Below are 13,311 nucleotides of genomic sequence, written 5' to 3' on the forward strand. Positions count from 1 at the left end.
TATCTTACATGAGATGAAAGCTAAATCGATTATTACATATGTAAAACGGTTTTGTCAAGTATTATGCAACAGTAAGGTATTCCAGCTACTGAGGGTAATCAGAATTGTTTGGAACCAGTCTTCATTTTTGTCTGTCCCCAAGATCGTAGTATGCAAATTCTGCCAAAATTGAGTACTTCTTACTTGTTATTCACTTTGGTGGGCTTTAACATTTGTATTAATTTTATTTGTGATTTTAACAGCGATCTTAGGCTATCAGTTTAGGCTCAATTTTCTAGGTTGGAAGGGCCTCAGTTTTGGGCCATAGAATCAATTTCTGCTGGTATCCTTTTTCTTTAATCTCCACTCTGCTCAACTCAGCACTTAGCATATATGAGTTCTCTTGCCAGTAACTATAGGACTTGAACAACTTGTATTACTCTTTGAATTTTGCCTGGAGCATATATAAATAAAATTTTCTGTTAGCTTTAGGCTTATATTCCTAAATCCATTTGAATGGATTTACCCATTTATTCCTCACATCAAAGAATCTTGGAAAACATTATGTGAAGAATAGTCAGATGGGATTAACCAAGGGAGGGTTGCTCTGAGTTTTAAGGTAAGAGTTACCAGTGTTAACTTTTAGGAAATCTGTAAATCTATTCTGAATAGCTTTTTTCCCTTGAAAAATTTTAGTTGATGAGGAATCTGGATTAAAGGATTCAGAACCAGAGCGAAAACGCAGGAAGACTGAAGACTATTCTTTAGGCAAATCAGTGGCATCTGATGTCTCTGAAGGTAAAGTTAAAATGACATTTTTTTCTTATCCATATGAAATAAAAATTCAACACTGTAATAACCATTCTATTGTTTAGATAAGTAATTGGGTAATTTTGCCTGCATTGTCATTTTGTAGTGGAAATTTGCATGTTTTACACAGTGGCATTTTTGAAGACAGCTGTAACTGGGCTGTTTTTACCTGAGAAGGATATTTTTATTGCATTCTTGAAATCTGGGATGTATCTCCTCTTTTATTCCTGGAGCTTTCTTTGCCACTCTGTTGAGAATTTAGTTATACTTGCCCAGGCAGAAACTCACTCCAGCTAAGCAGAACATGCTGAAAATCTTTGCTAGCCAACTTTGTTCATAGTAAGCTAAGGTGAGCTGAGGGTGACCTTCTTCAGCCAGCATACTCCTCAATCAGACAGTTGCCCATCATTCCATCTGTTTTCTTTCTTGTATTTTAACGGGATTCCTAAGAGGTTTACTTTATTATATTTTATTTTGAGATAGGGTCTCACTCTGTCGCCTAGGCTGGAGTACAGTGGTGTGATCTCAGCTCACTGCAGCCCCTTCCTCCTGGGCTCCATCAATCCTCTCACCTCAGCCTCCTGAGTAGCTGGGACTACAGGCGTCTACCACCACACGTGGCTAATTTTTGTATTTTCGGTAGATACGGGGTTTCATAGTGTTGCTTAGGCTGGTCTTAAACCCTTGAGCTCAAGCAGTCTGCCAGTTTTGGCCTCCCAAAATGCTGAGATTACAGGCTTGAGCCACAGCTCTCAGCCAGAGGTTTCTTTTAGACTGTTAGATTCTTATCTAATGACTTGGTATTTTGAAGGATTATTGAACAGTTCTTTGTTATCTGAAGATGCTCCGTGGGAATCTGTTTAGCTTGGCAGTATACCAAAGCAGTGGCATACTGGCATTCCCTAGAGGCTCAAGAATATTATAGAATGTGTTAATGAAATAAAGAGTTACGATCCCTAAATTTATAGCAGTGTATACTGTGCTTGTATTTAAGTATATACTATGCTTAATATTTTTGTCATGTTTAAATAAATTGATGGAGGCCAGGCATGGTGGCTCACACCTGTAAGCACAGCACTTTGGGAGGCCAAGACGGGCAGATCACCTGAGGTCAGGAGTTCGAGACCAGCCTCGGCAACATGGTAAAAACCCATCTCTACTAAAAATATAAAATTAGTAGGGCATGGTGGCATGCACCTGTAATCCCAGCTACTTGGGAGGCTGAGGCAGGAGAATCATTTGAACCCAGGAGGCAGGCAGAGGGTTGCAGTGAGCTGAGATTGCACCACTGCACTCCAGCCTGGATGACAGGCTCAAATAAATAAATAAATTGATGAGCACAACTGGAGACAAATTATTGCTAATTTTCCTCTTGTCTCTTCTTATCCTCTAGAATTAGACTTTCTTGTACCTAAGGCTGGATTCTTCTGTCCAATTTGTTCCCTCTTCTACTCAGGTGAAAAAGCAATGACAAATCACTGCAAGAGTACACGTCATAAGCAAAATACTGAGGTAATTTTTAAAATTCTTACAAAATCTTGAGGTGGTGTTATTGTCTTAGAATCAAATTATTTACCCCAAACATTTTTTTCTCACTTTAGGAGAATGTTTATGCCAGTGCATTCCGCTTAAATTCAAAATGCTGTTTTCTCCTTCAATGTACCTTGCCAGTAATGTCTAGCCCTTATTCCTTTTCCTTGAACAGCAACATTTGCCAGAGTAGATTCTGCAGATCACTAGTCCCATATGACACTCCATTATTAAAGTAAAAAACTGCATTATTTTGATGCCCTCTTCAGTCCTGTATGCGTTAGCGTATTAAAGTTTCTGAGTTGTCTAGTGAGAACGAATCCGGCTTAACTTTATGCAACCCATTTATCAAACTCATTTAATCATAAAACCTTTTTTAAATTGTACACATCTTTAAGAAATATTACTCTAGAGAATCATTATTAGCCATAATTGAAGCAGTGGTTCTAGTTCCTGCTGAATATTTGATAATTTTATACATCCTCTCTATTGAGTTTGTGGCACACTCATCTAACATTTATTGAACTGTTCTGTGCTGGAAGCTTATTTAATCTCCTCATCAACTTTATGAGGTAGATGCTATTATTCCAATTTTAAAGATGAGAAAATAGACTTAAGGAGGTTATGTATCTAAACCCAAGGTCACATAGCTAGTTAGTATAAGAAAGACTTAGTTAAGTAGAACCCCCAAAAAAGTTCAACCTCAATTACTTGTTGCACTCTTTTTAAAGTGCTTACCACTCCCCCCAAATTATTTTATTTTTTTCTTTTATTTATTTTTTTCTCCCATTAGAATGTAAGCTCTATGGTATAAAAGATCCTAACTGTCTTGTTGCCCATTGAATCCTCAGGCACCAAGCATAATACCTGGTGTATTGTAAACATCAGATGACTGATGAATGAAAGGAAGAAACGTTCATATAAGGCACTGTGTTTATAATATTTATTTTGTAGGATCAATCTCTTAAATTATAAATACAATGATATACAGTAGATAAGTTTGCACACATAGGAAAACAACATCTAATAAGTATTTCATGTTGCAAATTGCTTTTAACAGAAATTCATGGCCAAGCAAAGAAATGAAAAGGAACAGAATGAGGCTGAAGAAAGAAGCTCTAGGTGATTGGGGGAAAGGGGAAAGAATTCACTAGAAATTTGTTTAGGGTCCAGTTGATTTGTGTATTTTTGTTATCATTTAATTTGTAATTTTCATTTCAGAAGCAAATACTCGTGTTGTACAAATTTCTGATTACCCTTGATGTAGAGAGACTGATGGGGAAAGTATGATGGGTTTGATTTTTATATCAAATCATCAGGCATGGAGAAATATCTTTTAGAAGTGTTAAAATAAATGTTCCTACTGTATATTTAAAATACCATCTGTGTTTGTGGCTGATTTATTAAAGACTTCTTGCCTCTGATTGCAGACAAGTTTTTTCGCTACAACTCCTGTGATTTCGGATGTTTGGGGATTCTTCATGTATCCCTGGAAGTCATAGCATGACAGTGTTTTACTTTGCTTCAACCATTCATGTATATATACAGGTCATAGGTTTCTTAAAATTCTAATTTTTTTTCTGGATAAATTTAGATTACAGCACATTTGCCCAGATAGGTTTGAATGAAACTGCTTGATTTTTATATGTGTTGTAAAGTTATTTTTTCTGCTTCTGGTTAACACCCTGCTCTTCTGCCAGAACCCATTTAAGGTAACACCAAGCTAGTCATTTATTATTAGCTTGAATCTATAGAGCAGCCATTACTTCTTGTGGGTCACCAGATAGCTTTTTAAACCATTTGAATTACAGTTGAATATTTATAAGAAGTTTTAAAGGCACAAAAAAATAATTGAATGGCCAGTAGGTAATGGACCTAGCCCTATACTTTTAAGTTTTTAGATTGGGCCGTTCTTCAGACATAGTCTGCTTACTTCAGATTGTTCTAGTATTTGATACCTCAAGATAGAGTGTACCAATTAATAATAAACAAGATTAATGAAAGGGAACAATAACAACAACAAAAAACCCTACCTTTTTTAGATGTCTTATTTCCATCACAGCACGAGAGTGACCTCACAGTCAACAAGAAGTGGTGTGGAGAACAAAAGGCAGCACCTCTTTGTCACTTCACATGAAACTCACTGCATGCTTAGTTCAGACTTACACCACATCCTGAGTAAAATCACAGAATACTGCAAGTTACAGACAAGAGGGTGAGATAGAGGAGTGGCTTGCTGTCGAGAGTCTGTTGGAATTAAAACCATATAGGTGAATCCAGATAATAAGAGGGAGAAGAGCTATTAAAAGATTAGACAATAAGTGCCTGTAAACTAAAGAAGCACAGTCATAGTGAATAAGAATCTTACTTTTAAAGAATCTTCCTTTCTCCTCAGCTTGCTTTTGGAACTTTTACAACTGGGGAAGTTATAAGCTTCTTTAATCTGGTCTGAATCAGTCTTCTGAAATTGGGATTCTAAATTAGAATGAAAGGAGCTGCTAAGGCATAAAAATGGTAGGGGTGATTTTTCTGTTTTATCCTAGTGATAGATGTTGACCGTTAATTATACATTGTAAACAAATGTTTCTCTCTGGGACTTTTTACACTTAATGCTGATAATTTTTACCTTAGGGCTCCAAATACAAAAGATTTTTATGAGATTTTCTGAAAATAAATGTGCTCTTTGCATATAATTTTAGTATTGTTCTTGATGTTTTCAGAAAATCTCCCTCTTTCACACCACACATATAGAACATCATATACATAGCAGTTTGCTTATTAGTTGATTGAAGGATATAATTAGGATTGCAGCTGACTTAATTTTCTATCGTTAACAGCATCCAGACTCCAAGGCAAAAAAAGATCACATTCATTATGATCGCTATAAGTTTTTAGATTTTATTGCCCTTTTGGTATTAGAATGCTGTGGAAACTTGCCTCTCCAAAATTGCTTTTTTTTAATCCTTTAAAAAACATTTATAGGAAGGGAGTCAGGTTTTTAAAACTTAAATTTTTAATTTTTACTAATTTGTTATTTGATTGTGGAAAATGTCAAGCATATTAAGACAGAATGGGATAATTACTCATATACTAATTAGTGTCAGTAATTATGAACTCAAGGGCAGTTTGTGTGTGTGTGTGTGTTTCCACTCCCCACCCTCTTGTGTTACTTAAAGTAAATCTCAGCATGTTTTACTAGCTAATTGTTCATTGTGTACATAAAATGTAAGGGTTCTTTTTTAATATAACCAGTACCATTAAAAATATTTATTTAAATAATAATTTGGTTCAGATTTTTAACTGTTTCATAAATGGGTTTTTTGTGGTTGTTGCTTTACTGTGTCTGAATCCAGATTCAGATAAGATCCATACATTGTGACTGGCTGGTAGGTCTTTTAAATTATACTATTTTGAATATATAGGTTTCTTTTACTCTCTCTCTCTCTCTTTCTCCTCACTTGTAATTTATTTGATAAAGAAACTAGATACTTGGTTCTCCCAAGCAGTGCTGCTCAAAATGTCTTTGGACCCAGTGCAGTGCCAGTCCACATACTTGGAAGCAGTTTATTGAGGGTTGCTGGAAACATTTTGACAGTGATTTTATGTTCATTTGTCTGTTGAATCTAACAGAAAAAATGGGGTTTGTATTTTTTTTGTGTGTGTGTGTGTGTGTTTTTAAATTTCTTTCTTTTTTTGTATGTGTATTTTTTAGAATTACTGGTCTATAGTGAGTTGAAAATTAGGGGAGAAAAAGAAATAAAACTGATCAAGCACATAGTTGGAGAAACACTGCTGACAGGTTTCCCCAGTCCGACTTTGTTGCTTGCAACCCTGTAGTACCTTTAACATGTTCTTGCCCTCTCTGTAGCTTATAAATTGATAAGTGAATATAGACCCTTGATTAGAGGTTTTTTTTTTCTTTCTTTTTTTCTTTTTCCTTTTTCCTTTCTTTTTGACAAGACTACTTTAGGTAGTGATGTGGTCTTCCTGATCAGGAGGCAAAAACTGATTGCTTTCTCTGGGATTTGAGTTGATGCTTAGTTTTGATCCACTTACTCATTAGGGGTGGCAAAATAATGATACCTTAATTCTGTATTCCTTCTTCATGTGTAAGCAAGAACATTTCTCTGCAAAGAGAAATTCCCCCTCATCTGCTATTTGGTAGTGGTATGGTTTGTGTAAGAAAGATACAGATATGTGATGCTTTTCCTTTACCTATCAGTTTTTTCAGAATGAGTTGATTCTTTGGCATCCACCAACTGTGATAAATTTTTTTCTTAAGTATTAGTATGAACTTGTGAATTTTAACATATTTGATGTTTGAAACCTCTGAAGTATTAATGTTATTGATGCTCATATGTCCCACGTTTGATTGGACTCCTCATTTCTTTTAAACAACACTTGTGGTTATCTGTATGTCAAGATGTTTGAGGAAGTAACACTTCCTTCAAAGTGTATATTCAAATGGGGAAGTCTCAAGGGAATTTGTGTGTGTGTGTGTGTGCGCACGTGTGTGTGTGTGTACTTACTAGGTGTATATATTTGTGGGTTACATGTGATATTTTGATACAGGCATGTAATGTGTGACAATCACATCAGGGTAAATTGGGTATCCATCACCTCAAAGATTTGTCCTTTGTGTTTCAAACAGTCCAGTTACACTCTTCTAATTATTTTTAAATGTACAATTAAAATTTTTTTTAAGCAAGATCTCCTTCTGTTACCCAGGTACATTGACACTATCTCAGTTCACTATAGCCTCAGCCTCCCTAGGCTTAAGTGATCCTCCCACCTCAGCCTCTGGAGCACCTGGGACTATATAGGTGCATGCCACCATGCTCCGCTAATTTTTGTATTTTTTTTTTAATAGAGATGAAATTTTGACATGGGCTGGTCTCAAACTCCTGGCCTCAAGTCATCTGCCCACCTTGGCCTCCCAAAGTGCTGGGATTATAGGTGTGAGCCATCGCACTCAGCCTTATTTATTCTTTCTATTTTTTGTACCCATTAACCATCCCCCTCCACCTTGACTACCTTTCCCAGCCTCTAGTAACCATTTTTCTACTTTGTGTCACCATGAGTTCAGTTGTTTTCATTTTTAGCTCCCACAGATAAGTGAGAACATACAATGTTTGTCTTTGTGTAAATGGCTTATTTCACTTAACCTCTAGTTCCATCCATATTATAGCAAATGGCAGGATTTCATTCTTTTGTGTGTGTCTGAATGATACTCCATTGTCTGTATGTACCATTTCTTTATCCATTCATCTGTTGATGGACACATAGGTTGCTCCCAAATCTTGGGTATTTTGTATAGTGCTGCAACAAACGTGGGAGTGCAGATATATCTTCAATTTACTAATTTCCTTTCTTTTGGGTATATACCTAGGAGTGGGATTGCTGGATTGTATGGTAGCTCTATTTTTAGTTTTCTGAGGAATCTCCAAAGTATTCTCCTTAGTGACTGTACTAATTTACATTCCTACCAACCATGCATAAGTGTTCCCTTTTCTCCACATTTTCGGCTGCATCTGTTGTCTCCTGTCTTTTGGATAAAAGCCATTTTAACTGGGGTGAGACGTAGTCAAAACTACCTCACTGTAGTTTTGATTTGCATTTCTCTGATGATCAGTGATTTTGAGTACCTTTTCATATACCTGTTTGCCATTTGTATGTCTTTTGAGAAATGTCTATTCAGATCTTTTGCCCATTTTTATTGAATTATTTTTTTTCCCCTGTGGAGTAGTTTGAGCTCCTTATGTATTCTGGTTATTAATCCTTTATCAGATGAATGGTTTGCAAATGTTTTTTCCCATTCTGTGGGTTGTCTCTTTGTTGTTTCCTTCACTGTACAGAAGCTTTTTAACTTGATGTGATCCCATTTATTCATGTTTGCTTTGGTTGCTTGTGCCTATGTGGTTCTTTGCCACAAGAAGTCTTTGCCCACTCCAATATCCTGGAGAGTTTCTCCAATGTTTTCTTCTAGTAGTTGCATAGTTTGAGGTCTTAGATGTAAATCTTTAAAATATTTTGATGTAATTTTTATATGGGGAAAGTTGGGGCCTAGTTTTACTCTTCTACATATGGATATTCCGTTTCCCCAGCACCATTTATTGAAGAGACTGTCCTTTCTTGTTTATTGTAAGCTTTGCAAAAATGAGTTCACTGTAGATTTATTGGATTTATTTTTGTGCTGTCTGTTCTGTTCTACTGGTCTACGTGTCTGTTTTTATGCCAGTACCATGCCATTTTGGTACCATAGCTCTGTAGTGTAACGTGAAGTCAGGTAATGTGATTCCTCTGGTTTAGTTCTTTTTGCTTAGGAGAGCTTTGCCTATTCTGGGACTTTTGTTGTGGTTCTGTATAAATTTTAAGATTATATTTTCTATACTTTGATAGAGATTGCATTGAATCTGCAGATTGCTTTGGGTAGTATGAACACTGTAACAGTATATAAACACCTTAACAATATTGATTCTTCCATCCATGAACATGGAATATATTTTTATTTTGTGTGTCCTCTTCAGTTTCTTGTATCAGTGTTTTATAGTTTCATTGTAGAGATCTTTTGCTTTTTTGGTTAATTCCTAGGTATTTTATTTGTAGCTGTGGTAAATGGAATTTCTTGATTTCTCAAAGGAAATTTTTAAAAATACACAGAATTGAATGAAAATGAAAACAGAACAAATTAAACTCTGAGATGCATCTAATGAAGTGCTGGGAGGGAACTCTATAGCACTAAGTGCTTAAATTATAAAGAAAGAATTCAGTAATCTAAGTTTCTGCTTCAAGATACTAGAAAAATTAGAACTAACTAAATCCAAAGCAAACAAGGAAGGAAGTGATAGAGCAGAAATTAATGAAATTGAAAACAGGAAAACAATAGAGAAAAATTAGTGAAACACAAAGCTGGTCCTTCAAAGATAATAAAATTGATATATCTCTAAAATACTAAGATTAAAAAATACCCAAACCATTAATATGAATGAAACAGAGAATATCACAACAGATCCTGCAGCCATTAGAACAGTAGTAAAGGAGTACTGTGAACAACTCTATGCATTTACAACTTGGAAGAAATGGACAAATTCCTCAAAAATCAGAAAGTACTAAAACTTGGCCAAGATGAAATTGAGAACTTGAATAATTCTGAAACCATTAAAGATACTGAATTTGTAATGAAAGCATCCTTGAAAAAGATACCCCCATATCTTGATGGTTTCACTGGAGAATTTTACTGAACATTCAAAAGGAGGATTGATTTTGTACAACCTCTTCCAGAGAAAATGGAAGAGGGAACACTTCTCGACTCTTTTTCTTTTTGAGATAGAGTCTCGCTCTGTCACCTAGGCTGCAGTGGCATGATCTCGGCTCACACAACCTGTTTCCTGGGCGCAAGTGATTCTCCTGCTTCAGCCTCCCGAGTAGCTGGGATTACATTTTATGAGGAACTTATTTCAGGTATGAAGGGCTGGTTCAATACTGGAAGGAAAGACCATTTAATTCACTGTTATCTATAGGCTGAAGAAGAAAAAAAAATGAGTGTATCAGTTCATTTAGAAAAGGCATTTGATGTAAAAACACTTGTGTTCATATTCTTAGCACATCATAAATAAAAAAGGAACTTTCTCAGTCTTATAAAGAGGATCTACAGAAAAAAAATCTACAGCTAGCATCATAATGTTTAAAGTCTGTGTTACCTCTAAGATTAGGAACAATGAAAGGATGTTCATTCCTGCCATCGTTAGGCAACAAACGGTACTGCAGTTTTCAGCCACTGCAGTTCTAGGCAAGAAAAGGTATATAGATGAGAAATTTAATAAAACTGCCTCTATTTACAGTACGTAACTGCCTACACAGAAAATGTCAAGGAATGTGCAATAAAACTTTCAGAATCAATGAATTCAGTAAGGTTGAAGGATACAAGATCAATAGACAAAAGTCATTTATGTTTTCTGTGTACTGACAACAAACAAGTAGAAACTAAAATAACAAATGCAATACCATTTACATTTGCACCAAAGAAAATTCCTTAGGTATAAGTGTACCAAAATATTTGTAGGATCTATATGATGAAAATTATAAAAGGCTGATGAAAGAAATTAAAGGAAACTTAAATAAGGTGATTTATCATGTTGATGAATTGGAAGACTCCACATAAGATCAACATTAGTTCTCCCTAAGTTGTTCTATAGGTTTAAGGCAATTTCTACCAAAATCCAAACAAAACTTTTTGTAGGCACAGACAATCTTATTCTGAAGTTTATATGGAAAAGGAAAGATACAAATAGCTAAAACAGTTTTGAAAAAGATGAATAAAATGAAATGATGCTAATGCTTACTGTATAGGTCCTGTAATCAAGAGTGTACTATATTGGTAGAGAGAAGGAAACAGACATTGATGGACTAGCATAGAAAACCTGGAAATGGGGGTGGGTATGGTGGCTCACACCTGTAATCCCAGCGCTTTGGGAGGCCAAGGAGGGTGAATCACAGGGTCAGGAGTTCAAGACCAGTTTGGCCAACATGGTGAAACCCCATCTCTACTAAAAATACAAAAAATTAGCTGGGTGTGGCGGCAGGTGCCTGTAATCCCAGCTACTCGGGAGGCTGAGGCAAGAGAATCACTTGGACCCAGGAGACAGAGGTTGCAGTGAGCCAAGGTCGCACTACGGTACTCCAGCCTGGGCGACCATGCGAGACTCCGTCTCAAAAGAAAAATAATCCTGGAAATAAATCTACACAAATACACCTAGTTATTTACACAGAAGCAAAAGCAATTCTGTGGATGAGGAGTACCTTTTTCAACAAATGATGCTCGAGCAATTGGACATCCATCAGCCGAAAATGTACCTTGATCTAAACCTTACACCTTGCATTAAAACTAAAAAACACATTTGTAATCCAGCACTTTGGGAGGCCAAGGCGGATGGATCACGAGGTCAGGAGTTCAACACCAGCATGGCCAATATGGTGAAACCCCATCTAGGATTGGGCAAAGAGTACTTAGACTTGACATCGAAAGCACATTTTATAAGCGGAAAAATGGATAAATCTGATTGCATCAAAATTTTTGTTCTGTGAAAGACACATTATAGACTAACAGGAAATATTTGCAAATCACAAAGGCTTTATGCCTAGAATACATAAAGAAGTCTCAAAACTTAATATTTTAAAATAATCCAATTAGAAAAGCAGAAGAGATATTTCACTAAAGAGGATATACAGATCAAAAACACTTGAAACTTCTCAGTATAAGTGGCTGTTAGAGAAATGTAAATTAAAACCACAATGAGATGCTACATATCTATAAGGATGGCTAACATGAAAAATAGTGATAAAACCACGTGCTGAAAAGGATGAAGTTGAAACTAAATCACTCATACATTGCTGATGAGATTGTAAAATGGTGCAACCACTATGGAAAGTAACCATGTGACCAAGCACTTCTTGAACATTTATCTCATAGAAATAAGGACTTATTTTCACATAGAATGTATATAAGAATGTTTACATAAGTGTTCATAGCAGCTTTATTCATAGTGGTTTCAAACTGGAAACTATTCCAAATATCCTTCAGCGTGTGAATTGTTAAGCAAACCACAGGTACATCCATACCATGAAATACTATTTAACAAGTTTTTTTTTTTTTAATTTTTTTTTGTTTTTATTTTTTTAAGGAAAGCTATTGGCCAGTATTGATAACATGCAGCAACTCGACCCTCAAAGAAATTATGCTGAGTGGATAAAAGCTCATATCAAAAAGATAAATACCACAGTATTCCATTTATGTATCATTCATCAACTAACAAAGATGAACAGATCACTTATTGCCAGGTTTAGGAATGGTAGAGAGGATTATAAAAGGGTACTAGGAAGGAATCTTGTGATAGTAAAGTTGATGAAGGTGGTGGTTATGCAAAGCTGCACATGACAAAATTACATAGAGCGGTATGCACCCAAATTAGTGCACGTGCAACTGGTGAAATCTAAAGAAGTTTTATGAATTGTACCAATGCCATCTATTGATTTGGATATTGTACTCCAGTTGTTTAAGATGTTAACCTTGGAGAGGATGGAGATAGGAAGCACAGGGCTTCCATGTACACTTCTTTGCAACCTCCTATGAATCTGTAATTATTTCAAAAGGAAAAGTTAAAAAAAATTGTATTCTGGGATTGGGTTGGTTATATATTCAAAGAGTGCATTGATAACCTCTTTGCCGGGGTGAATGGGACATAGTAATCTGTGATGTGCAGTGTCATCACAGTTACTCGAATTATTGCCAATAGCATCATGGAATGAAATGCAGGTACAGGACAAGGCATTGGGAGATGAAGTGTCTGAGGCACTTAAGGCACTATGACAACAATAATTATTAAAACTCAGAGGTCACCTGTTTCTTATAGCCCTCGAGCACATTTTTGGAATAAGAGAAATAAAAGTTAAGCGCATACAATTAAAAGAGGCACGGAGAACCAGAAGGCCTCCGTGGCACCTTTGAAGGAGTCTCTCATTTCTTAGAATCACAGAGCAGGTAAGGTTGAGGAGCCTCTGGTATGACAATCTTGTAAAGAACCCATCACTATTTGATAACAGGTTGATTATATTCAGTCTCTCTTGTCCTAGAGGTTACAATGCTTTGTCCTCACAGGGGACATATTTTGGGTATGGATTTGCCTTCCCTGAACTCAGGGCTTCTGATGGCACCACTGTTTGTAGATTCATGGATGGACTTCTCCATCACCATGGAATACCAATCCAACTTCATTTTAAGGAGATGCATTTTTTTGTAGGGGGGAGAGGGGCGGGTAAATGGGCATGTGGGCAATGGGCCCATGTCTGCAGACTTAACAAGTTTTACCATTCGGTCCATCACCCAGAAGCAGCTGGTTTATTAGGTGAAATGACCTGCTAAAGACTGGTTATCACACAAGTTGGAGACAGCATCCTAAGAAGTTTAGGTGTTGTCCTATGGAAGCTTCATGTGCC

At 36.2% G+C, this 13,311-nt stretch overlaps 1 protein-coding gene across 3 annotated transcripts in view; it reads left to right on the forward strand.

Annotated features, from left to right (window-relative positions):
• ZNF638 (zinc finger protein 638) overlaps positions 1-3,699 on the forward strand; it is an 88,860-nt gene extending 85,161 nt beyond the window's left edge. For all 3 annotated transcript variants that reach the window (XM_012475638.3, XM_021670729.2, XM_064364230.1), the window contains 3 exons: positions 676-777; positions 2,183-2,301; positions 3,380-3,699. In XM_012475638.3, coding sequence (XP_012331061.1) covers positions 676-777; positions 2,183-2,301; positions 3,380-3,445 — 287 coding nt within the window. In that variant the 3' untranslated portion in view covers positions 3,446-3,699. The remainder of the gene's footprint in view (positions 1-675; positions 778-2,182; positions 2,302-3,379) is intronic.
• Positions 3,700-13,311: the final 9,612 nt, after the last annotated feature.

The sequence above is a fragment of the Aotus nancymaae genome, unplaced genomic scaffold, assembly GCF_030222135.1.
Source record: "Aotus nancymaae isolate 86718 unplaced genomic scaffold, 86718_ANA_hifiasm-v0.15.2.pri h1tg000057l, whole genome shotgun sequence".
Taxonomy (NCBI): domain Eukaryota; kingdom Metazoa; phylum Chordata; class Mammalia; order Primates; family Aotidae; genus Aotus; species Aotus nancymaae.